General features: G+C 41.7%; 1 protein-coding gene across 1 annotated transcript; it reads left to right on the plus strand.

Moving 5' to 3' along the window:
* Positions 1 to 26,599, plus strand: LOC124130325 (putative per-hexamer repeat protein 5). The gene is made up of 8 exons (XM_048381165.1): positions 1 to 463; positions 514 to 535; positions 567 to 889; positions 999 to 1,099; positions 1,192 to 1,579; positions 1,634 to 2,217; positions 2,392 to 2,797; positions 26,436 to 26,599. Exons 1-8 carry the CDS (start codon positions 1 to 3, stop codon positions 26,597 to 26,599), a joined length of 2,451 nt encoding a protein of 816 aa, XP_048237122.1.
* The last annotated feature ends 1,019 nt before the right edge of the window (positions 26,600 to 27,618 follow it).

Below are 27,618 nucleotides of genomic sequence, written 5' to 3' on the forward strand. Positions count from 1 at the left end.
ATGGTTATCAACAAGAGCAGTACCAGCACCAGCACAAGCACCAGCACAAGCACCAGCACAAGCACTAGGACCAACACCGGGACCAGCACCAACACCAGCACCGGGACCAGCACCAACACCAACACCGAGACTAGCACCGATACCAACACCAGCACCGGCACCAACAACGGCACCGAGACCAGCACCGGCACCAAAACCAGCACCGAGACCAGCACCGAGACCAGCATCAACACCGGGACCAGAACCGGCACCAACACAAGCACCGAGACCAACACCGGCACCAACACCAGCACCAACACCAGCACCGGCACGAGCATCAACACCGGGACCAGCACCGGCACCAATACCAGCACCGAGACCAGCACCGGCACCAAAACCAGCACCGAGACCAGCACCGAGACCAGCACCGGCACCGGCACCAGCATCAACACCGGAACCAGCACCGGCACTAACACCAGCACCGGTACCAACACCACCACATAGACCAACACCGGCACCAAAACCACCACCGAGACCAGCATCGGGACCAAAACCAGCACTGAGACCAGCACCAGTACCAACACCAGCACCGGCACCGGCACCGGCACCAGCACCAGCACCGGCACCAACACAAGCACCGAGACCAGCACCGGCACCAACACCAGCACCGGCACCAACACCAGTACTGGGACCAGCACCAGCACCAACACCAGTACTGGGACCAGCCCAGGCATCAGTACCAATACCAACACCAACACTGCCACCGGGGCCAGCACCAGCACCGAGACCAGCACCGGGACCAGCACCGAGACCAGCTCCGGGACCAGCATCAGCATCGAGAACAGCACCGGGACCAGCATCAACATCGAGACCAGCACCGGCACCAACACCAGCACCGAGACCAGCACCAGTACCAGCACCAGCATCAACACCGGGACCAGCACCAGCACCGGCACCAGCACCAGCACCGAGACCAGCACCAGCACCAGCACCAGCACCAGCATCAACACCGGCACCAGCACCAGCACCAGCACCGGCACCAGCGCCACCACCAGCACCGGGACCAGCACCAGCACCGAGACCAGCACCGGCACCAACACCAGCACCGAAACCAGCACCAGTACCAGCACCAGCATCAACACCGGGACCAGCACCAGCACCAGCACCAGCACCAGCACCAGCACCAGCACCAACACCGGCACCAGCACCGAGACCAGCACCAGCACCGGCACCAACACCGAGACCAGCACCAGCGCCACCACCAGCATCGGCACCGGCACCAGCACCGAGACCAGCACCAGCACCGGCACCAACACCGAGACCAGCACCAGCACCGGCACCAACACCAGCACCAGCACCAGCGCCAGCACCAACACCGGGACCAGCACCAGCACCGGCACCAGCACCGAGACCAGCACCAGCACCGGCACCAACACCAGCACCGGCACCAGCACCAGCACCAGCACCAGCACCAACACCGGGACCACCACCAGCACCGGGACCAGCACCAGCACCGGCACCAACACCGGGACCAGCGCCACCACCAGCACCGGGACCAGCACCAGCACCGGCACCAGCACCGAGACCAGCACCAGCACCGGCACCAGCACCAGCACCAGCACCAGCACCAGCACCCGCAACAGCACCAGCACCAGCACCAGCACCAGCACCAACACCAGCACCGAGACCAGCACCGGCACCAACACCAGCACCGGCACCAACACCAGTACTGGGACCAGCACCAGCACCAACACCAGTACAAGGACCAGCCAAGGCATCAGTACCAATACCAACACCAACACTGCCACCGGGGCCAGCACCAGCACCGAGACCAGCACCGGGACCAGCACCGAGACCAGCTCCGGGACCAGCATCAGCATCGAGAACAGCACCGGGACCAGCATCAACATCGAGACCAGCACCGGCACCAACACCAGCACCGAGACCAGCACCAGTACCAGCACCAGCATCAACACCGGGACCAGCACCAGCACCAGCACCAGCACCAGCACCGAGACCAGCACCAGTACCAGCACCAGCATCAACACCGGGACCAGCACCAGCACCAGCACCAGCATCAACACCGGCACCAGCACCAGCACCAGCACCGGCACCAGCGCCACCACCAGCACCGGGACCAGCACCAGCACCAGCACCAGCACCAGCACCGAGACCAGCACCAGCACCAGCACCAGCATCAACACCGGCACCAGCACCAGCACCAGCACCGGCACCAGCGCCACCACCAGCACCGGGACCAGCACCAGCACCGAGACCAGCACCGGCACCAACACCAGCACCGAAACCAGCACCAGTACCAGCACCAGCATCAACACCGGGACCAGCACCAGCACCAGCACCAGCACCAGCACCAGCACCAGCACCAGCACCAACACCGGCACCAGCACCGAGACCAGCACCAGCACCGGCACCAACACCGAGACCAGCACCAGCGCCACCACCAGCACCGGGACCAGCACCAGCATCGGCACCGGCACCAGCACCGAGACCAGCACCAGCACCGGCACCAACACCGAGACCAGCATCAGCACCGGCACCAACACCAGCACCAGCACCAGCACCAGCGCCAGCACCAACACCGGGACCAGCACCAGCACCGGCACCAGCACCGAGACCAGCACCAGCACCGGCACCAACACCAGCACCGGCACCAGCACCAGCACCAGCACCAACACCGGGACCACCATCAGCAGCGGGACCAGCACCAGCACCGGCACCAACACCGGGACCAGCGCCACCACCAGCACCGGCACCAGCACCGAGACCAGCACCAGCACCGGCACCAGCACCAGCACCAGCACCAGCACCAGCACCAGCACCAGCACCAGCACCAGCACCGAGACCAGCACCGGCACCGGCACCAACACCAACACCAGCTCCAGCACCAGCACCAGCACCAGCACCAACACCAGCACCGAGACCAGCACCGGCACCAACACCAACACCAGCTCCAGCACCAGCACCGAAACCAGCACCAGCACCAGCACCAGCACCGAGACCAGCACCGGCACCGGCACCAACACCGAGACCAGCACCAGCACCAGCACCAGCACCAGCACCAGCACCAGCACCAGCACCAGCACCAGCACCGAGACCAGCACCGGCACTGGCACCAACACCAACACCAGCTCCAGCACCAGCACCAGCACCCACGCAACCACCGGCACCAGCACCAGCACCGGCACCAGCGCCACCACCGGCACCAACCCCGGCACCAACCAGCACCAGCACCGGCAGCAACCAATACTGTCATTACCACCATCATTATTATCACAATATGAGCAACTCGAGTCAAATAATCTGTTATTCAGCAGAGCAGCTTTTTCAACCTGGCTTTGTTGTTTTCGCCTTCATGCCCCTGTACTTAACCCATCTACTTGTAAACCTATCCCCAACTGAAACTTCCAACTACCGTCGTCTAAATGTCAGTCAAAAAACCTTGTTTATAATATTGTGTGGTATTACTGTTACACTTAATTTAACGCTGGATAATGCTTTCCACGCCTGTACTTAACAAAAAAAACAAGGCAGCCGTAAACCATACCTACATTATTAACGCTTAGAATTTAGCTGCAACCTGAATGGCGATATGCATGTCTTAATGACTGCAGGCTCTATGTGTCGCTAACTAAGATTACCAAGAATATTAAAGGTGATCTGCGAAGACTCTAAATCATCAACATACTGACAGCTGATAACTGTCTTTTCCATCCCATTTGCTGCCCGAATTACCACAAAGCATAGGAACGCTTTTCAGTTTCGTCTATTGCAGAAATTACAAGATTCCATGACATTTCTTAGCATGCATAGGGGCTATAACGGCAGTTATGATGGTAGATGATTTGTTTGTAATGGAAAAACAATGAAAGTGAAAGAAAAAATGACAGCGTAAAATTTTGTGCAAATTGTAACAAAACAAACCCACGTGCTAATTGGCCATTTGGGTGTAGCAAGATACCGTCACGGTCCATGAGAACTCTCGTAAACTAGGCGTCTAGACATCAAAGATGATTGAAAGAATTGTACCTGGAACCTTAAGACCAATCATACACACATTTGACGAACGTAAACGTTAATAGAATAGACCAAGTGCCCCATATCGCAAAGATGTAACGAGGCATAAAGAAATACCCAATAAAAAATGAAAATTTCTCATAAAGCACTCGCCAGCCAAAGAGGTTGTTTTTGTCACTCCTGTAGACTGTTTACATGGCCGCCGGTAGGCGTTACCACCCAGAAGTTGTAAGGTGCACAAATGCAATGACGTCATCAATTGATGTGTGCTATTTTAGAGCTCTCCCACGGAGTGAGATAGTTTCGTAAGGCATGTCGAAAACTTTCATCTGCGCATGTGCGCCACTCCGCTGGGGGTCACTTTTACGTTATGTGCTGACACACTGCAAACATTTCAACTTCCATGTCTTGTTTGAATCTCTGAGGAGAGGATGTAGCGGGTAGTCGGATTAGGAGGGGGGTGAAGATTTATCAGACAGATGTTACTTTCACGTAATCACCATCTTGCCGATTTCACCTGCTCAGCACGCCAGTATTATCAATCAGCGCAACACGTGGGAAGCTTCGAAGGTTCTCCAAATGCTCACCAAATGGTAAAGGTCCATGAACATGCCACCAAGGGCAACATCTCACTTATATACTTATATAGCGACGCGTGCGTGCGTGCGTGCCCGGTGCGTGCGTGCGTGCGTGTGAGCGTGTGTGTGTGCTTGTACTAGTCCGGACTGATGCCGATTTATAGTACTAGCCCACTAAGATACCATGCCGCAGTTTAACATGAATACCCCACTCAGACACAGTATACTGACTCCGAGCCGACCAGGCCTTCTTTTAGCTCCTTAATGCCGAGCGCCAGGGAGGATAAGTACCCTCTTTTAACGTCTTTTGGCATGACGCGGCCGGATCGAACACCGGACCTTGCGCTCTCTTGGCGGACGCTCTACCACTAGACCACGGAGGCTGAACACTGAAGACGTCAACAATGCAGTGTACTCAGTATAATGAATATCTAAGTATTTCTTAAGATCGGTATATCTTAGTGCTAAGGGATAGTGTTATCGGAAAATAAATTGTCCCCGAAATTTCTTGAAAAACATAATTATGCTTCAGACTGGTGAAAAAAACGAAATTGCATGCCACAAAAATTACATTGTTGCAAGGTGTTTTTTCTGACTCGAAGTTTTAAAAAAACAGATATCTGGTTTTATAGCTGTAGCTATAAAAGTATCTAATCTCGATACAACACCCCACTCCCCCCCCCCCCCCCCCCCCCAACCCCAACCCCAACCCCAACAACACCCCAACACCCAACAACACCCCCACCCCTTAGTAAGATCTGCTTGTCTAAGTGCTTAGTTAGATCTGTATATTTTAGTCCTTAATAAAATCTGTAAATCTTAGTGCATATTTAGATCTGTAAATCGTAATTCTAAGTAAGATGTGTATGTCTGAGTGCTTAGTATACCAAGATATGCGTATTTGTGTGTTTAGTAAGATCTGTAAATATGCTTGCTTAGTAAGATCTGTATGTGTGTGTGTGCTTCGTAAGATCTGTATGTGTGTGCTTATAATTATGACGAGCTGAATGTGTATGTGCTCAATGAGAACCTGTTTGTTGTGGCTCGGTACGAGGTTTACCTGAATGTGCTTAACAAGCACTGTATTTTGTGAGGTTGTATTTCGCGGTGCTTAGTCAGTATATTTGTGTTTCCTTAAGAAGAACTATTCATGTAATCTTGGAAAGAATTATATTTCAATAACAGCTGTAGTGCGCTTTGAAAAACCTGTTGTCTTTTCTGTATTTTGTAAATACTGTATTGTCTGTGTTTTGTAAGAACTGTATCTCTGTGTGAACAGGGGGTAGTTCTATAGATATTCAACTTCTTTATTACAATGAATGCGACGTTTCGGTGTATAGTAACAGTACATTGTTGTGAAGCAAGTGATGCCCAGAAATGTGAAGTTGGTAGGTTATATACACGTGGATAATTCATGTTTATACAACAAATAAAGTTGAAGTATGTACATATAAATAGGATTAGCAAGGCATGATAGTCAAAACAATACAGTGATTGTTGAAGTTGATATTGATAGGCAGTATTAGGATGAGAAGGATTAAGACAACTATTACTGAAATATATCTTTTTCGAAACTTACATGAGTAGTTATTAAGCAAACACAAAACCAGTTCCTAAGAAGCATAGACAAATGTAAGTTTTACTATGAGAATGCACACAAATAGAGTATTACGACTCACACTCAAAAAAGTTCTTACTGAGCATATGTATATGTTTTAACCCCTGCCGAACGCCAGGCAACGGGTACCATCAACAAGTACCATCTTTTAACGTCTTTTGGCACGGGGATCGAACTCCGGGTCTTCCGCTCTCCGGGCTCTCTGGGCGGACGCTTTACCGCTAGACCACGGAGGCGGTCGTTCATAATAAGAACTGTATAAGACTATATGTGTGTATTATCATAACAAAACCTACATTTGTGCATGTTCTTCGGAACTGGCTTTGTGATTGCTTAATAAGAACAACTCATGTAAATAAATAAATTTTAGTAATAGTTTTAGCGTGTTTTGTAAAATCTGTGTACTTTCCAAGAACTGTATACGTAGTGGGTGTGGGTTTTTTTAACTGAATATGTGTGTGCTCTGTAAAAACTGTGCATAGTTATCAAGACCTCTACCAGGAAACTATAACTATCTAGTCAATTATCTACGTTGTCCAACACAAACAATAGGTTAAAGAGGTTTCATTGGAATATAGATTGTCTCAAATGTTTCAACACTGTATGGAACCATTCAGGTATCGGGGTTTGATGACGTCCCCTATTTTGTTATATCCGAGGCTGAGACAGAGGGGTCTCAAAACACATGGAGTTGCAAGGGAGACTTTCAGTTCATGTTGTTCTTCATAATTCCAGCATTTCCAGGTCCAGTGAGCAAATATTGCACGATAGTTACCCAACTGGATGTACATACATCGCACAGTTTCGATTTTCCACCACGTGTACAAGTTGTCTCCGTCCCTGAAACGACGCCATGGATCGATTACACCCGCAGATCCGTTGCGTACTTCAAACACGCCGACGGACCGGTAATTAATGGTCCGTCTCAATATTCTTCTTGATAGCACCCTTTGGCTTACGCTTTTTGAAGAGCTTCCTTCAATATCTGCTCGGTCGGAATATCAAAATAAAAACTTATCCGTAAGCCCAAAATGCCACACGTGTGTCAAATATGTGCCTGAGTGCCTGCAAACACACACAAAGACTAAATACAGGCATACTATCGGTAGCTAGATCAGGACGGAACGGTAAAACTACTTGGCGTAACATTAGCAGTTTGAAAACATTGGGTGTACTGTACAGCTTTTGAGTGCAGGGGTGTTTGGGGTCGGGGCGGTGGAGGTGGATTCGTGTTCATTGTCCACCGTGTGTAGAAAATTTAAAGTAGAGCCTCAATGACCCCTGTTCTCTGGTCAAAATCTATCCCCCACACACACAACAACAACAACAAAAACACACACACCATGTATATATTGTGTTTTCCAGGTTTTGCCAGGTTACTGTGGCCAAATGGATACGTTCCATCGGTGAAATTCATTGGTTATTGTTAATAATTATATTGTTAATAAAAATCCTATTGCTACATGTCATTATTGAGGGGTATAATTAAAGTGAAAATCGATAATGATACCAGGTGTTCGGAAAAAGGCGAGCGGACCCCCCCCCCCCCCCCCCCCCTTTCCGGTGGCACCCGTCACAAACACACGCAAAGGCAAGTCAATTGTTCAACTGAAAAAACACGGAAAGGGATACGAAATGTTGGATATAAGTCCCGTACCAAACTGACCGAAATTTAGTTAAAGTTGTTAAAAACAAAAAATCTTTCTTCAAGATAAGTATCAATACTGTAAATACTGGTTACCCTAAGTTTACAGAAGTTTTACATGGCAGTGTAATTTATTGTTAAACAATGACTGTAACTGTATTACATTGATTCTGTTAAGATTCAGCTGAAGTTCATTGAATTGTGACTGGACAATGATTAGTTGTCAACAATGTAGTTCTATTTAATGTAAGCAGCGGTAGGTAAGTTATTATATTTAGATGCTCGATTTATCGGTACACTTCACTAATAGCATCGATGGATGTCAAGCATTATAGAAACATAAGGAAACTTCTGTGATGTTCTAGTGACACTGGTCTGGTCAAGCACTGTGTGGAAAGTGCTGGTAGCTGGTTAAACTATATAAGTTGGACGGGCGCGTCCCTGTCTCTTCTCACATCTCATTTCACATTACATCAAAACCAGCTTTCGTGTGAAGATCACTGATCACCCCGGATTCCTAGCCTAGGCATATCTTTTAAGCTTTACCACTGTTGCAGATAGGTGAATATAATTATTACTGAACCTTTTTATATCACCACTGCCATATTTTGTATTTGATACTGCCATTGACTATTGTACGACCTCTCTATTGTTTACTGCAGTTGTAGTTGCTGTGCAGTAATTTATATTGATTTGTAAACCTAATTCATTTTGTAACACAATGGTTGACTGTATACAATTTGTTGGTTGTTTTTTGTTTCACACTTAGTTCTTTTACGTACATATTTCTGGGCTAACATATTGTTTCAATTCGGGAATCAACACGTAACAGCGTCCCACATGACAACGTTTATCACATAACGTTAATGTTATCGATGCGAAAGCCCAATCCGAAAACAAAATGGTATCGCCATATGATATATATGCACCAACAAAATACTGTTTTTATTCTCCATACATTGATTCACTGTCTGGTTTCAGAAACTACGATTGACTAACGTTTCCAGTAAGTTTAGATATAGGTTTTTCACCGTGTGGGTGATGACTAACAAATCACTATGATACCAGTATATGGGCTTGTTCACTCAAACTATGAATATATATATATATATATATATATATATATATATATATATATATATATATATATATATATATCGTAGTTATCAAAATATTAGCAACATAACATATGCATTGTGCTTAATGCTAATCTGTGATTCCCAAACACTGTCATATACTTAAATGTAATCGTGACCTCGAAGCTATGAAAGCAACTTTGAAATGAGAGCCATTGTGGTCCAGTGAGCTAAAGTACCGCAAGTTGCGACCCTCAGGATTTGCGACCCTCTTTGGTTTGAATCCGATCAACCCGTGCTCTTTGGTCTAACCAAAGTTATAACTGTCTATCTTCAACGAAAAGCGACGCGCCGTGAAACTCTGTTCACTTCCTCTCTATCAATGCTTCTGTTATGTCAGTCTATTCCTTTCACGTCGATGGTCGAATGCATATATTTACTGACATGTGCCTACATATATTTATTGACATGTGCATACATATATTTACTAACATGTGAATACATATATTTACTGACATTAGAATATATATATTTACTAACATATGTATACATATATTTACTGAAATGTGAATACATATATTTACGGACTTGTGAATACATATAGTTACTGCCAGGTGAATACATATAGTTACTGACATGTGAATACATATATTTACTGAAATGTGAATACATATATTTACTGACTTGTGAATAGATATATTAACTGACATGTGAAAACCTATATTTACCGACATGTGAAAACCTATATTTACTGACATGTGAAAACATATAGTTACTGAAATGTGAATACATATAGTTATTGACATGTGAATACATATATTTATTGACATGTGAATACATATATTTACTGACATGTGAATACATATATTCACTGACATGTGAATCATCTCCACCTGTCTGTGTTGCCCTACATAACATCTCCACCTGTCTGTGTTGTCCTACATAACATCTCCACCTGTCTGTGTTGCCCTACATAACATCTCCATCTGTCTCCGTTGCCCTACATAACATCTCCAACTGTCTGTGTTGCCCTACATAACATCTCCACCTGTCTGTGTTGTCCTACATAACATCTCCACCTGTCTGTGTTGTCCTACATAACATCTCCCCCTGTCTGTGTTGCCCTACATAACATCTCCACCTGTCTGTGTTGTCCTACATAACATCTCCACCTGTCTGTGTTGCCCTACATAACATCTCCACCTGTCTGTGTTGCCCTACATAACATCTCCAACTGTCTGTGTTGCCCTACATAACATCTCCACCTGTCTGTGTTGTCCTACATAACATCTCCACCTGTCTGTGTTGTCCTACATAACATCTCCCCCTGTCTGTGTTGCCCTACATAACATCTCCACCTGTCTGTGTTGTCCTACAGAACATGTCCACCTGTCTGTGTTGCCCTACATAACATCTCCACCTGTCTGTGTTGTCCTACATAACATCTCCATCTCTCTCCGTTGCCCTACATAACATCTCCAACTGTCTGTGTTGCCCTACATAACATCTCCACCTGTCTGTGTTGCCCTACATAACATCTCCACCTGTCTGTGTTGTCCTACATAACATCTCCACCTGTCTGCGTTGCCCTACATAACATCTCCACCTGTCTGTGTTGCCCTACATAACATCTCCACCTGTCTGTGTTGCCATACATAACATCTCCCCCTGTCTGTGTTGTTGGGTCAAATGTACTGACATGTGAAGGCGCTAATTAACGTGCATCGGGAATGACAATTACAAAGTGTAAAACGACATTTGTATTTAGTCGTCAATACAGCAAACCGTTTTATTATGTCCTGATACGACGGATTATGATTGCTTTTCATATCACTCACATAATAATTGATGGGTAGCGGTAGCGGTATTCATCCACGACTTGTCAACGCATACAGTCGTATCAGAATATCATTCCCGATGTCACCGTGTGTCATTACAGACTGGATCTGGGTATAATTATTCAAATGATTTGTTGCACTGACATTTGATCATTTCACTCACTTTAATCGGATAATGATACAAGTTGCGGATATGCTCCTTTGGAATCCCTAAGGGATATCTAATTTTCAGAAAAAAATCTTCACTACAACATGTCTGGAAGTGTCTGGTCTCGCATTCAGCAGAAACCTGCTCCTTCAAATTTCAAACACTCAAGAATCTCGTTCATCTTACAAAGGCTATTTGATTATACGGTATGACTCTAAAGGATAACACTCTAAGATCATATCGGGATTGATAATACACGTTCGCAGCGAAGGCATTATCAATCTATATCTGACTCCTAACTGCCGATCCTGCATTAGTTTTTTTTATTCCTGATAGTTCTGATTCAGGTCGTGGTGACCCTCAGAAAAAGCAACCCTTGCACCGCGTCTGAGGCTGTGTAGGGCCACATTCATATGTCGCTTTCCGTTCTGGCTTTTCCATCACCGCGTCCCCTGGGAAATGATCAATGTCTGAAAGGAGAGCCCCTCGAGGAACAGAGAGTTGTCTATTTTTCAAGTCGTGTTAAGTTATGCTTGAAGTATTGTAATGCTTTCATCGCGTTACGACTGGATTGTACGATGGATTATATCTCTCAAGCAGATGGTGATAAAGTACTGACTTAATGTATTTTAGCGGACTGTTTTTGGTGTACACCAAGGAGTCGTTCACCTTTCAATTCGCCCCAATTGAAACCGTTTGTAAGAAGAAAGATTAGGTGCTTGAAGACTAAGTGTTATTTTTCACTGTAACAACTGATGACACGATTGGGTGGTATTTATCTCATTTTAATGATATATGATTGTCTTGACTATTATCACAAAGTCAAGGTAACAATTTATTTCGTAACACAAACGCCTGACGTAATGCAAAGCTAGTTCATGTTGTATTAGAGGATCCTTGCAAAGTAGCTTATAAAATGTGTTATGTAACTCCGTTGTATATTGGCCTGTGGCCTATCATGCACTGTAGAAATGAATTGAATTGACACGATTGGGTTTTGAGTAAAGTTTCTAAAGGCCAAAATGTAATTACGATATAGCTCATGTAGCCAGGGGAGCTAACCCTCATCCGTATAAAACACGTTTATATATGTTACCCCCAAGATAATATGGTGACAAATGGGATGTATGTGTTATTTCTTTATATAAAACTCATGTAGATGCAAAAGTGTAATACTGATTTTACCACATTTTATACAATTTCTGCAAGTTTTGTAACATCAGCATCATTCACGATCAAAATGTGACAGTTTGTGTCATTTGTACAAAGACAACATGCCGTGATTAGAAAGTAGTGCCTCACTACAACATTCTTGTCTAAGGTGTAAAAAAGAACGTTTCGACGTCACGTCTACTGTGATTTGATTGATGTCCACCATTCGCCACCAATGTCGTGGGAAACGTCAAATCACAATGTGTGCTTTGTGTGGATTTTCAATAATACATTTGAACAATAAAGTTTTTTAAACAAAAAAGTAAGATGGTCATTTATACTATCCGTTCACTAAAAATACATATTAACAACCTATAAAACTCACAGAGCTTAGCAGGCCGGGTTCGTCTGCCCACATGGGTACAATAGGTGAAGCCCGTTCCCGATGTCTCCCGCCGTGATATTGCTGGAATATGGATAAAAGCGGCGAAACATCATACTCAATCACGGAACTTATCAAACCAGGCAGTTTTCTTTGATCTTTAAATGGTATTAGATGTTGTGATTTCCGTTTTTTTACTTGTATATAGTTCTGCTCGTATCCGTTTCTTTCAAAACATCAATTTGTCCATCTGGTAAATGTTTTTAAATGGATTCAACAGTGAACGTAAGTCTTAATAACAAGAAAGATCTACAATATCCATTTTAAGTAAAGGTTATTTCGATGTCAGTGTAGTACACAACAAAGCACGTGCACATATGAACCTTTCATGGTCTATTTATTCCACAATACTATTTGTTAACATGTACTGACTCTGAGCTTTTAGACATGACTACAATGAAGTTAATTATGTCAATGACATTTATTTGTGAAATTAATATATTCTTGAAAATATATATTGACAACGTCACGCTACATTACCCCATAATATTGAAACATATTGGAGACTGGCGCCTTTATTAACTGTACTCATTTCTACATATACTACAATAAACAACATTATACAGCGGAAATGGTACAGTATATCAATATTTCAAGTACAATTGGTGAATGTTAGGGATACTACAGGAGTAACGTATGTACATTGCATACAATATGGATGTAATAATAAGTGACGTTTATTTACAGAGTAGGTTATCGCGCTTCGGTAACTCGTAACAAAGAAAACATATGACAAAAGCATTTTTAAAAAGGAGGGATCCAAAATATTAATTTCCTCTCTCAGATAAGTTTACTGCCTACAACATACTACATTTAGTTTTTAAAGGGGGACAACCCCTCCCCCAACCCCACCCACCGAAAATATGTTACTAATACAAAAACTCAAGATGAAATCAAGCAAAGAATGTAAGCTGAGAAAACACACTCTGCTCTGAAAACTGTACTTGTTTGAAAATGTAAACAAGCCAAATCCAGATTTTACAGGGTGTGGCATTTTCTATTATATTGACAGATCAATTCGTCTTCTTGTGGCATACCTTGACTCACAATATTGAAAATATGGATCGGAAGATTAGCCTTGCAAGAATAAGGGCATTAAAATAGATGCAATTCTATGATGTGACGCAATACCTTGATTACATAGGAAAACATTAAAATAAGACGATATAATAAGACGCAGATTGTTAGACTGAGTCTGATTACTTACATGATTCATTTATGTTTGTACGAATCCTGAGTCAACTAAAATCCTCCTCTGAACATCCCGCGTACAACTGTCATTGAACACGCCATTTCATGAATGGAGGTTACCGGAAGTGATGTCATACGTCAGCAATGGTGCACATATTTGGTATTTTGGTTAAGGTGATTGTCCAGTGAATACTTTACACGCCTCCACTCTATCCTACAGTTTTGAACATGAAGAAGAATTTGCATAGTTTTTATTATATTATTCATGAAATAAATCACACTATGGATATGTATTACTGTCCAGTATCATATGCCACATATACTTGGAACTTTGACGATTTAATGATTGTTTGAATGTTGCTTACATAAGAGATTGACAAATATCGTGTCGTATAATGTCTGTTTGAGGTGGGGTTTAACGTCGCGTCCAAAATTATTGCACTTATAGAGCGACGTGTGTGTGTGTGTGTGTGTGTGTGTGTGTGTGTGTGTGTGTGTGTGTGTGTGTGTGTGTGTGTGATTTCATACTGCTAGCCCACTGATATACCATGCCGCAGTTTAACATATATACCCCACTCAGACACAGTATACTGACTCCGAGCCGACCAGTCCTTGTTTTAGCCCTTCATGCCGAGCGCCAGACATGGTAACAACAAGTACCATCTTTTTAACGCGAACGGGGATCGAACTAAGGACCTCTACCACGTTGTCGGTATGTCTGTTTGAACATAATCAACATATCCCGTGTCATATGCTATTTTAATATTTCCTACGTTTAGATCATACAAAATGACTGTTTCAAACTGCAGCATATACGTACTTCCTTTGGAGTGTGATATTCAATTTTGTAATTTCACATGAACAGGTAGTTGAATAGCCACTCCATTTCATCTTTCAACTAAAACGAAATATAATACTTCAAAATGTTTATCATAGTTTTATTGATTATATGCACACATTATCAGTTGAAGCAAATGTTTTATTTTAAACTTGTTGGTAGACAGAACATTGACGCCGGCAGAGGTGTTTTTAATCACACATGATTTACCAGTTACTCTGCGTGTTGTATAATTTGTTCCATTCCACAATTTCTTAAGTAATCACTTAGAAGGATATGTAGATGTCTAGTTTATGGCTATAGAATATAACATGTACCAAAGGTGACGTATCCAATCTGTTGGGCGAGCCTAAATAAATGTATAATACTGAGATAAAATAAATGGAATAACCACATTCTAATGAAACACATACACGTCCAAATATAAAAACATTTATGTTTCTTTAGATTTCCTTTTGAGTATTTGATGTATGTAACATTGATGTCTTAGATTAACAGGAGCACATCTTGTCAAATTAAAACAAATGAAGTTTCTCATTTTCTATCATTTGAAATATATAATTTACATGGTAAAAGAAGTAATTTAATTTGGTATCTAAGAAGCTTCAAATTATGTTTTAGAAATCTTGGTTTTTGTTCACTATGAAAATAGATGCAAATTATAAAGCAATGTCACCTTTCTCAGACATCGCCAAAGACACTGAACAAGTCATGACGTCAAATAAAAGGGTCTCAAATGTTCAGTAATCCATTATATTTAACATAAGGTTAGTCCTCCATTAATAATAGTGCAACATGAGTCAAATTACACTCGCACAATCAGGTAAATGGTGAAGTTATATCTTAAATGAACCAATTACTTCCTTCGTTTTTATATAGTCGTTTCACCAGATCTTATGGTTTCTGATGACGTAAATAATTCTATACCATCTTAATATTAATATTTGTATTACAATGGACTGGTTAATCGTGAACAAAACTATACAAAAACTCTGTCGTTATCCACAGCAAATTTTTACCGAAATGAGCCGAATCAGAATGGACTCGTTCCAAACATAGCGGAGTTATGCCCCGTTTTCTTTGTACGTGTTTTTTCTCTCTGGTGTCTTAAGACGTCAGAGAGGAAAATCGATTTTCGTCATTTATGGAATGCTTTTTCCATATCGAATGCATAACGTTAAACATAAGCATAAAAAGCATCATTAAATATATATCGTTCAAAACAAGAAGGGGATACATTAGATTTCCAAAATTGTGAGAGCTGTTAGTTTCTGGTGATAGTGGTACGGTAGTAATGAACTAATTGGGAACACATTGCACCCGGCAGTGAAGTATGCAAGTATGCTACTGATCATATGCTATGATCGCCAAGGATCTTGAAGGGCGATAGAGGTAAGATTCATTCACACAACGAGGCATGCTGCGTATGAGTCCCCAAATAGCGATTTGAGGGAGTCTGTCCCACTCCTCTTGCCGCCCCTGACCAAGTTCAGCCAACGTTGTCGGCGGCCTTTTACGTTGACGCACACGCCTCCCTATCACGTCCGTGACGTGTTCAATTGGGGAAAGGGTCTGGTTCTTTGCTGGCCATGGCATTCTATGGTTGGTGTGCTACTGGAGGTGAGCATTGACGATTCGTGCACAGTGAGCACTGGCTTTGAGCTGACAGACAAAAAGTCGACCCACACGCCTTGCAAGCCGGACAACAAAGAGTGTCAGATTGTTGTCCCGATAGTGCTGTTCAGTGACTTCGTAATTGCACAATATGGAATGGGGTTTGGTCAGACATAGTGATACAGACAATAACCGATCCAACGCAAAATCAAGGAAGTGGAAAGTAAATCGGGACTCATCTGAAATCATGACAGGGGACCAGCGACGATTACACCAGTGAAGCCGTTGTGTACACCAGTCATGTCTCTTGGCGAAATGACGATTTGTAAGGGGCGGCACAACACGTGGCCGTCAAGCATAAAGAGCTGTATGAGACCCGTAACTCGTACACCAGTAGCCTAAAGAAGTATGCAGCAATTTTGAGCTGCCTTAATTTCGCAGAGCCTGGTTTTGGATCAGTCGACCATGTACTCTTGTCATTGACCTGGGACGACCTGAACGGGATCGATCGTCAACAATTTGGGTTCGTTGGTACCTGTTCCATAGTCTGCTAATCACAGACTGTGAAACATTGAACGTATTGACAACTGCACGCTGACTTCTGCCAGTTTTCTGCATGCCACTAGCCCATTGATGACACCGCATCGCCAGTTCATACACAAACTACATGTATGAAAGAAATCAAGTAAATCACAACTGTATATAAACAGAAATAATGCCAATAGAGAAAAATCGACCTACCTTGAAAGTGTAAAAGTCAGATATGACACCCTACGGACGTGTGTGGCACTACTGCACTATAGCATGTGTTTTGTGTTTTGTGTTTTACAGGCATAAACGTTCTTGCATGGGATGTTTGTCGTCAACACTTATCTTTGTTCTAATACTTTGATATTTACATTTATATGTCACGGTCCCCAACTTGTTTAGAGACTATATTTATGTCTTTCCCATTGATGCAGTATTTTGTTAGCTCACAGTTTTCGTAAAGCTTTTTACGAATGTACGATACTTTTCCGGGTTTTTCAACGCATAACAAAACCTCGTTCAACACTTAGCATTGTATGTTTTTGAAACCAGTTTCAAATGTTCTGTTAACTTTACACCATCGGATAGGACAGTTTATATTCGATATCCCTATCGAGTAATTTTATAGTCAAATATAGGTAATGCACATTCTTATAAATAAGGTCTTCAAAATAACTCGGAATCCAGAGGGTTTATTGGTTCTCCTAACGATGACACAATTGTGAGAAATAAGAACCAAACACAAGGTGATTTTTTAGTGGTATTTCTGAAATGTTTGATACAGATTCTGTTTATGTTGTTATTGTATACGTATTATCAAAGAGACTGAGAATTGATATTCGTTATGTGTTCATACAGTTTTGATATATGTTGAAATTTTGAAAAAATTATTATGCCACATGAGGAACCACTAATTGTCATTTTGTAAGTACACAAATTATTTAAAAAATGGGATTTGAGAAGCGATTCAGCATTATAGTATTATGTCATCTCATGGACATCTACAGAAAGCCAGTTTGATATCAGAATCGCAGATAAAACCTGCTGAACAAACGAGGGCAATATAAAGACGGTTTTATCAAAATAAGAAAATATCAATATAAATGTTCATGGTTTACAAGAAATAAGAAACATACAAAACGAAAACATATCTTGTAATATATATGTTTTGCACCAATGTTAGAACAACGGTAGCTGTGGCCAGTGCAATAACAACAAGGATATACCACATGTGCATTGTGTACGGTGACGTGTTGGTCAATGTAAACTCAATGTTTACACTGCGAATCAACAAGATCGAAACTATTGTTAATAGAATGACGCTATAGTCTAGCTGATTCGTGCACAACCGAGGCTCTGTTTCATAGACACAAATGTCATGTAGGCTTGAAACATGTACAGTGAAGTTCGTTTGTCTGTTTGCTTGTTTGTGGTTTAAAACCGCACTCAGCAATTTTCCAAATATAAAGGCGGGATGTAAATAATCGAGTCTGGACCAGACAATCCAGTGATTGACATCATGAGCATCGATCTACACAATTTGGAAAAGATGACATGCATCAACCAAGTCAGCGAGCCTGACCACCCAATCCCGTTAGTCGCCTCGTAAGAGAAGCATAGTCACCTTTTACGAAAGCAAGGGTTGCCGAAGACCTATTTTCTACCAGGATCTCCAGGAGTCTGTGTGTGACCGGGGTTGTTCCAAGACAGTGAAATCGCCTGGGTTAAAAACTTTCCGTATTACTGAATACGTTATGCTCCTCCAGTACATGGTGCCATGTGTTTCTAAATTGTCATGATAGTGAGCTCATAACTTACGAGAGACTTGATAAGGGAGAACAGGCATATATGTTGATTATCATTTGAAATGTGGAACTTATAGGTGTACATTATTGTGGATGGCAGGAAGACATATCCCTGGGCGTCATCTTTGATATCATTGTTACGTTTATATGGTTTGTTGTTTGTCTGGTAAATCAGGACGTATTCAATGTCATCACTTTATTTCTACTTTTAGGCATGTGTTTGGAAAGATTAATTATTAGCTACATTTCGTACACTATAACAGATGAAGTCGCCGTTAGATCTTGAATATTATGTGGCTAATATTCATGTAAAAGAGATCATAAGATATATATGTCTACATAGACTAAGCGTTAGACTACCATTGCGATGTAATAACAAAAGCAAAGACGTACGATTGGCTTATGTATCGGCTGTGTTTCATCGTCATTGCGATTGATGAACTAGACGAAACAGACCAAACGTCTTGTACCTGAACCTGACCTGCTAATGTATGAATAGATGTTTGTTTCACGAACACGTGGGATGTACCTTTAAAACATTTAATTAAACCCCATTATTCAGGAAGTTATCCTTCCAAGTGAAACAATTTCCGGCTTTACATTTCATGGATTTCGAGTTATGTCTACTATATGTGTGATACCAGTATATAAAAACGACCCCAACAGTAATAACATAGAAGGCGGGGTTTTCCATTTGTGTGATACCAGTTTATAAACACGGGCCCAATCATAATAATCTGGAAGGCCCGGTTTTCTGTTTGTATGATAACAGTATATAAGGACGACCCCAACAGTATTAACCTGGAAGATAGGGTTTTCCCCATTGTGTTATACAAATACATAAATAAACTCCAACAGTAATCTAAAGGTTGGGCTATCCCTTTGTTTGATATCAGTATATAAAGACGACCACAACAGTAATACTCTGGAAGGTTGGTCTTCGGACAAACGGTGTTTCACTCGGTGTGTATATAGTGTACATCTATCCTTGTCTACATCAGTGATTCTTCGGCATCAGCAGTGTTGCAACAGATAAGAGTCTGAAGATAGCCTTTTGCAATGGCAACAAAAACTACTTCTCTCTCTTGGTTGTGCATGTGATACAGGATGTTGGTGGAACATGTTTCATCTCTCATGCGCTGCCAGCTTAGGTTGAAAATGTTGCCCCGTCAATTTATTTTGAATGTCGTCGTTGTACAGAACATTGATGTGTTGTAGTCCCCGGATCATAATCGGGCTCAAGAACAAGGATTATGCGTTTTTCATTTTCCCTCACAATTTCTTTCAAATCCCTCGTGACAAAAAGCATTTGAGCATTATGGCCAATTTCGTATTTAAAGGTTCTGTGACGTCATGAAAGTCCCCAAAGACCCGGATTAGTTCAACTTTGCTTGTGGCTAAGAGGTAGAATTTCTCCGGCCGTTTTAGAACACGTTTTTTTCTTGGGGGTTTAGGCAAAATGCACAGAAGCTGTGAGGAATCTCAATGATTATATCCTTTTTAACACACAGAAGCGCTTATCTTTGTACATTAGGCGGAATTACTGCTAAAACAATTTGGCAAAGAATTTAGTAAACCATGTTATACTGTTTCTATATGTTTCCTGTCATGTTTCGCAGTTTGGAATTTCGATCAATATGGTCGATCCAGACAGACAATAATGTGGAAATATTGCACAATTTACATATAAAACAAATCTTGTGCAGAAAAAGCCTTGAGAAAAATAATGAAGATTCAGGCTATAAAATAAAATAAATTGTCAGCCACAAAAGTACAAGATGCAAGAGAGATTTTACAGAATCAAAAACATATCTTCAGCTGAAAAATATCTAGTCTCCAAACAAAATTCCCCCCATATCAAATGGTCGGTCCCTATTATTATCAAATTATAACTTTTATCTCTCGAACTTTTATTCATATGACTATAAAAATGTACAATTGGTGCATTTGGATTTCGTTGATGTAAATGTGAAGCAAAGTAATCACTGACTGAAATGCACAAATGTCACCTTCAAGGTAGGAAATTTACGATTTTACGAACCAGTAAATTAGTTTCTGGGAGACACACGTTTGCTCAAACAGCACAAATCTAAAGGCCAGAACTGCCAGGCGTATACACATCGTAGTACAGGAACAGCTCATGTGATATAAAAGGGTGAAACAAATGCGAATTAACTGTAATTTGTAGCGTGCTTCATATTGTGGCCACCAGCTGCAAACACCAAAGAGTAGCCGCCATAGCAGCAGGTGTACTCATTCTAGCACTGTTAGAACAATAGGCAAGTCATTTGTATTTGGATTCTGAAACAGCTATGTGTCAGACAAATATTCATCCATAACGTTCTTATAAAGGTTATCTTTCTTTCGCAAGGGTGGTTCAAGGAGAGACAGAGACACTTGATCTGTACCTACATCGTAACTTGCAAGCATCCAGGAGCTATAAGAGTCATTATGGAACTCGTTTTTCATCGCATTTTCATCAAATATCATATCACAAAGCTGTGGTTGTTCACATTAATAACATTGTGTACTATATGCTCAATGAACCCGTGAAGATCCGAGGTAGAATAGGTTTTCAGCAACCCATGCTTGCCGTAAAAGGTGACTATGCTTGGGATCGATGATATGCATCCACCAAGTCAGCGAGCATGACCACCCGATCCCGTTAGTCGCCTCTAACGACATGCTTTAGCCTCTTCGCGAACACCTGGTGTCATTACTGATATCAGTGATCCAGACATATACTTCACCACTATCTTACCTTAATTAATTAACTTTTGGTACAATTGGTATGTTTACAAGAGAAATGAACCGGGAACATATTTTTTTGGGAAAGCTTATATACTGATTACATAATGAGCATGCCTTTTGCAATATTTAGACAAAACTCGTCTATGTATTTCAAGATGTAACTGATATGATCAAATGGTTGCAGTAGAACAATCAAGCTCATGCTTCCAACAAGGACTTCTCATGGACGTACCCTCAGTTTTACAGTTACAATTTACAGTATAAAGTTGATTACTTTCAGGGGTGACTGTGGAGCCGATGGCATATCTGTCTGGATAAGTATTAACCTGCCTTGGCAGATTTTCCAACGGCACTCTGCAGGGTTCATATCACCTAATCTGTCTGCCAATTCTGGTAGAACACACTGAAGCTGTGAAAGCGAGCAGCATTTTGTGAAGGGGGTAATGACTAGGGCTGGACACACATTAAAGCTTTCAGAAAATGTCCTGTACCTGAGTCTAGTGTCACGCCAGGTTTTCCTCCATATATCCATACTAGGGCGTATATTCGTGTCGCGCTGGCAACATCTCATGTGAAGACTAAGGATTACGAAATATCATTGGCAGAGAACGAAAATGTAAACACTGGCTGATGTTCTTTAGAGCAAGTCCATTGCCCAGTCCATACCGCCTATGTGCTGTGTCACATCCAAGTACAGCATGAACAAACAGTATGCTCTTTCAAATGCAGGGGCTAAGGTCATATCTCTTGATATTCCAAATCCTGTTGCTTCTGCTTTCCACGTTTTACGTCTGACTTGACAAAAAGCTCTGACTCTGTATCGGCGTGATAGCAAAGAAGAACGAGGAGGGCTGTGTTTTCACCGATGAGAACTATTGGTCACTGTTTTGCTTCTTTTTTAGCTTTCTGTACATTGAGAAGATCCGCATCAGACTCGGCATGGCGAGTTGTGCATCTATTTGCTGTCAATGATTCACTTTATATCTATATGAACCTCTGCTCGTTTTGGGGGATTAGCTAGGAAATGCTCATTTTTGGTTTTCCGTTTCATGTCCTTACGAAAGGTGCTTACTGTGGTACATCTTTTGTTGTCATGTCTTCTCCATAGCCACCGAACGCAATTACTGCCATGCTGTACTTCTTCTATAATCAACACACAAAGCCAGAATCTCCTCATACGTCATACCATAAGACCATGGAAGGCGGTGTAGAAGAGAACCCCATAATGGACATCGTCGGGAGGAGACATTGGTATTTGCAAGAACTGATTTGTTAGCTTGTCGCAGAGGAAGAATGAGAATCCAACAGGCTGGTGGGTGTCTACACATTTCATATCTGAGTCAGATATATATTTTAAGGAAGAAACACTATTAGTTTTCGCAGGTACACTTTATCAAGAACAAAAAGTATTATTTTCTCTCATTAACAAGACAATTTGCTGAAATTTAAAAAATTGGAATAATATGTTTTTATTTTTTTTACTGTTTAAAAATAAAAATATTAGATTTATATCATTATAAAGATTAAATTATAACCTTTGACTAGGCATATTGCTTACACAAGGAGTATTGCTTAAAACTATTAAGTTTCAAGATATTTCTTTAAAAAATCAAAAACCAGTTCATGTTGTTTTTAAATATTAGTATGTTCATAATTAACCTTAATTTCGTTAATGTTACCCACCTAAGGTTTCTTAAGACTTGTCGTATGTGAATACTCAGATATTTCTGACTTTGAAACAAAACAATTTGTTTATGTTACCTAAACCAGAAACGATCTAAGTTTGATAACATTGTGAAACATAAACGGATAATGCCAGAGAATAATTTGGATTATATGCCGAAACAGATTCCATTGGGCGAATAAGGCAAAATGTTTTAAGCAAAGTTCTGTAAATATATTTTGAGCATATATGATATGAATCAAACATTGAATTTGTATTAAGGGACTATGTATATCACTTCTCATAAAACAGATTTAATTCCTTGGTAAAGAAATTCGATAATTTGGTTTGGTTTGTTAAATTATTGTCATACAAAAAATGGAGAGCCGTGTTTCTTTTTAGTTTTGAAAAAATGGAATTACGTCAGGTACCACGTTGCATGAAAAACCATGCCAGTGTTTCGTTTCCGTTAAATTTAGTTTTCAAGCTGCTGCAATTCCCAGTCTACACTTTTTGTACCGTAAACAATAGGTACAGACAATGGAAGGCGCCGTCGACAGCTTCACTTTGAATTCCAGTATCACGTCTTTGCAAACAACGATAATATGCCGACCCAAGACCAAGAACTAACTCAACAAGTGGGAACAAAACGTTCTCAACAACAATTCTACTTTCGCCAGGAAAACAGTATTAAAATCATTCCTTGAATAAGCTGGACATATCCAATTTATAATAGTTATGTTATGTTTTGAAAGCGCAAAGTTGCATCTTTTTAGGTCGAATAAAGACGCATCATTATTAATATTTATTATTATTATTTACACATTAAGCTGGTTAGGCTCATCAACAACTCAGGGCCCTTGCCCCCTCTACACGCAGCCCAGACAGCGAATGGGACTTCTCCCAGAAAGTGCTGCCTAGTCAAACCCACCCAGAACTTTTCGGAGAATGTGAAGACTCCCCAACACTGCAGCCTTCTGTATTACCCAGATTGTCAGAAGGGCTGTATTCCTGGTAGCAAACCCGGGTACTCTCCCAATGTCAGTCAACAGATTGGGAGGTACAAAACCTAAGGCACCTAGAACAATGGGGAGTCGGACAACTCGAAAGCTAGGTCTGCATATTTGCCATGCTTTTATTGAATCTTGTCAATCTGTGACAGAAAATTCAGTGCTATAAATTATTTCATTGGATTTATCAAAAAAAGCAAGATGAGGTTTGTTGGCCTGGATACGTCTGAGGCTGTAAATGGGCCTATTCCAAAGAATTTTGTATTTATCATTTTCCATGACGCCCTCTACATATTCTGTGTCGTACCATGGATGGACCTCTGTGTCAAAACCACAAGCATGGCGAAGACGGTAATAAAATGATCGAGCTCAACCATCATGTTGCTTCAGATACTATGTTTGTGCCAAAGCTGGGCATCCACTGACAATGTGTTGGACAGTCTCATTCAATTCATTACATAGTCCACATTTCATATTTACATTTTGATGCAAAATCACACATTGACGGTTTCGAGTTGGAAGTGACTGGTCCTGAGAAGCAAACAAAAAGCCTTGATATGACACTTCACTTTGTTGACACTTATTTCTGTACTGTCCAGCAGTACAGAACCATCAACATAATCAACACTGACATTGAGATTATGTCCCACACCCTTGGCTCGTGTAAGTAAACTGCGGAATGCCTTGTTTTCACAATGAGTCTTGATATGCTTCACAAGAGGATCATCAGAAAAATAAATGTGTGCAAAAGTGCACAAAACAATTCTATCATGAAGAGCCCCAACGTTAATCAAACCACGTCCTCCATAATGATTGGTAAATATGAGCGATAGAAGGAAGCGCGAGTGTGGTGGGATCTATTGTCTGACATGATTCTTCGTGTGAGGGTGTCAATACCCTGAATTTCTAGTTTCGTACAATCAACAACACAAAAAGAATATGAAAGGAATATGTACAGCATAGGTATTTGTGGTTTTAACTAATTATATAAGTGGAAAAATATTTTAAAAATAATTTGAAGCACCCCTTAAACCAATAAATAGCATATTCTGAATATGATTAGTTTAGACTGATATATATTTGATGCCTGCACACCAACGTTGCTGGATACCAGCAGAGCACATATATCTGTCGTACGTATTCGTGTCCCAGACATAAATAGAGCTTAATTATACCACATCACTCATACGGAAATGTCATATAAACAAAACCTATACTATATAAACAAACATAATAGCTTACACAGCCTTTCCTTCGCTGGTAATTAACCATAATCGTGTAATAGACTTGTTTTTACCAATAGTGTTAACACTGAGGCAGAACTGGATCTGCGGAAAAGAGATAGGAATATAGTCTTGAGAAATGACATGTCCCTTAAGGCATGCGAGTTCAGCATACAATGTATCATTCCACTGGGGGCGCCTGCAGATGTAGATACTGAAATGAAACAGTCAATGAATTTGATTTATATTTGGGGTGATAACATAATCTTCAAGAACATATTTTATCTGTACAATGATTTTGCTGATGTATCATTTCTAAGGATATAATGGATTTCTTCTTGCATATTGGTATCACGATAAAAATTCAAAAACGTTCTCTTTTAAATTGCAATCATTTGAGAGAGATTCCCAAAACATGTAACTCGAATTCAATTTTCAAAAATATATTAAATTTTATTAAAGATAATGTGATCATAAAAGATGTCTGACGTTTGATTATGCCATTTCAATGGGTCCTAAATATACTGTGGATTATTCTCAACATGACATTGCACATTCAAAACAAGAAAAATGGTATGGAGTATTTATTGCTTTTTCAATATTTGTCATGGTATTTTTGCACTTGACGAATCTGTTATGATTCAAAGAAATCGAGTTCAAGACGTGATTGTAATTTGGTATGATAAATATCCTGTATTAGGAAAATACATTGTATTGGTGAGGTAAATACATAGTGTTTAGGCTTTATAGGGGTATTTACTATCGCAATAAAAGCGACAAAACACTTTCCATAATCTGCTAAAAGCAGAGTTCATGTACGATACCGACCATATAACCACTACACTGATTGTTTGATCAAAGAAATTGGTATAAGTGACTGATCAAATATTGCCTCATACGAGGGTTGGTTAACAAGTGCTGCGCATCACAAGGTATTGAACCCGTGTAGATCAGGGGTAGAACAGGTCTTCAGCAACCCATGCTTGCCCTAAAAGCTTCTCTTGTCGTGAGAAGCACTTAACGGGATCGGGTGGCCAGGCTCGCTGACTTGGTTGATGCTTGTCATCGTTTACCAGTTGCGTGGATCGCTGCTCATTATGTCCATCACCGAATTGTGTGGTCCAGATTTGGTTATTTGCACCGCCGTCATATAGCTGGAATAGGCGGCGTTAAACAACAAATTAACAAACAAACACAAGGTATTGCGCAACAGTTGACAAGTCGATACAATAAGCAGGTATCTGTGGAAATGAACGTGCATTTATCAAGTACAAGCTGAAAAAAGGGTTTTACATCAACAGCCATTGATGAAGATTTGAGTTCAACACTAGGGAAGGATGCCCTTTCCAATGCAACTGTAAAGAGGTGGGCAGCAGAGTTTAAGCGTGTCAGGAAGAGCATGTCCTGGAAGGCCTGTGACGGTCAGCAACTCCAGAAATCGTCCAGAGACTCCACGACATGGTAATGACCGATCGTCGAATGGCTGAGCGTCTTATTGCTATTTCAAACATTTCCCAGGAGAGGGTATATTCCATTATCACAGAAGAAACTTTGACAATGAAGAACGTTTCAGCTCGCTTGATTCCAAAGCTTTTGACATCGGATCACAATTGCACCAGGCACAACATGTTTCTTGATAATCTAGCTTTGTTTGATGATTATCCAGAAAGGTTCTTGCAACGATTTCTTACTGTGGATGAAACCTGGGTTCACCACTTCCAGACTTCCAGAGTCCAAACAACAATCAAAACAGGCGAAGCATTTGACATCATCACCACCACCAAAAAAGGCAAGGACTGCACCATCAGCTGGAAAGGTTTATGGCCTCGTGTTCTGGGATGCTGATGGTGTCATCGTGGTGGACTATCTTGTTCCAAATGCCAGACAATACACGGGGCATATAAATGTGCTGTACTTTTGAGTCAGTCACGGGATGAAACTAAGACTAAGAGACATGGGAAGCTGAGATAGAATGTGTTCTTCCATCAGGACAATGCGCCAGTGCATAAATCTGCCATGACTATACAATGAACGAGTGTGTCTATGGACTCCTTCAGTATCAACCTTATTCTCCTGATCCGGCTCCGCCACACTTCCATCTGTTCCTGTTCGAAGAAAGCTCTAACCGGAGCCCATTTCGTCTCTGTGGACTACCACGAAACTTGGATAAAATCCCTCCAACATCGTTGTCAAAAGTGTTTCGATGTGGAAGGGGATTATGTTGAAAAACTGATCATAATAATTTCTTTAGGTCAAGTCTTTCCACGTGAGGCTCAGAGCTTATCGGTCTACCCTAGTTTAGGCCAGTATGTTAACACACGTCAGTGCTATAAACATTTGATTTTTCAATTGACAGTGAATTACATTCTTCAACTTTGCCACTATCACACCTTCATCCATTGATCCAATTGGGCATTTGACACCAAAGATTGTGACCATATAGTTGAATCTCTATCGTCAAAGGTTCAGGGCAATGTGTAAAAG

Source organism: Haliotis rufescens, unplaced genomic scaffold, assembly GCF_023055435.1.
Source record: "Haliotis rufescens isolate VD_foot unplaced genomic scaffold, xgHalRufe1.0.p SCAF_1, whole genome shotgun sequence".
NCBI classification, from domain to species: domain Eukaryota; kingdom Metazoa; phylum Mollusca; class Gastropoda; order Lepetellida; family Haliotidae; genus Haliotis; species Haliotis rufescens.

Coding starts and splice junctions, on each gene's coding strand:
- LOC124130325 (XM_048381165.1), top strand. CDS start 1: ATGGTTATCAACAAGAGCAGTACCAGCACCAGCACAAGCACCAGCACA. Junction 536..566: donor CAGCATCGGGACCAAAACCA/GCACTGAGACCA, acceptor TACCAACACCAG/CACCGGCACCGGCACCGGCA. Junction 1,100..1,191: donor CAGCACCGAAACCAGCACCA/GTACCAGCACCA, acceptor ACCAGCACCGAG/ACCAGCACCAGCACCGGCAC.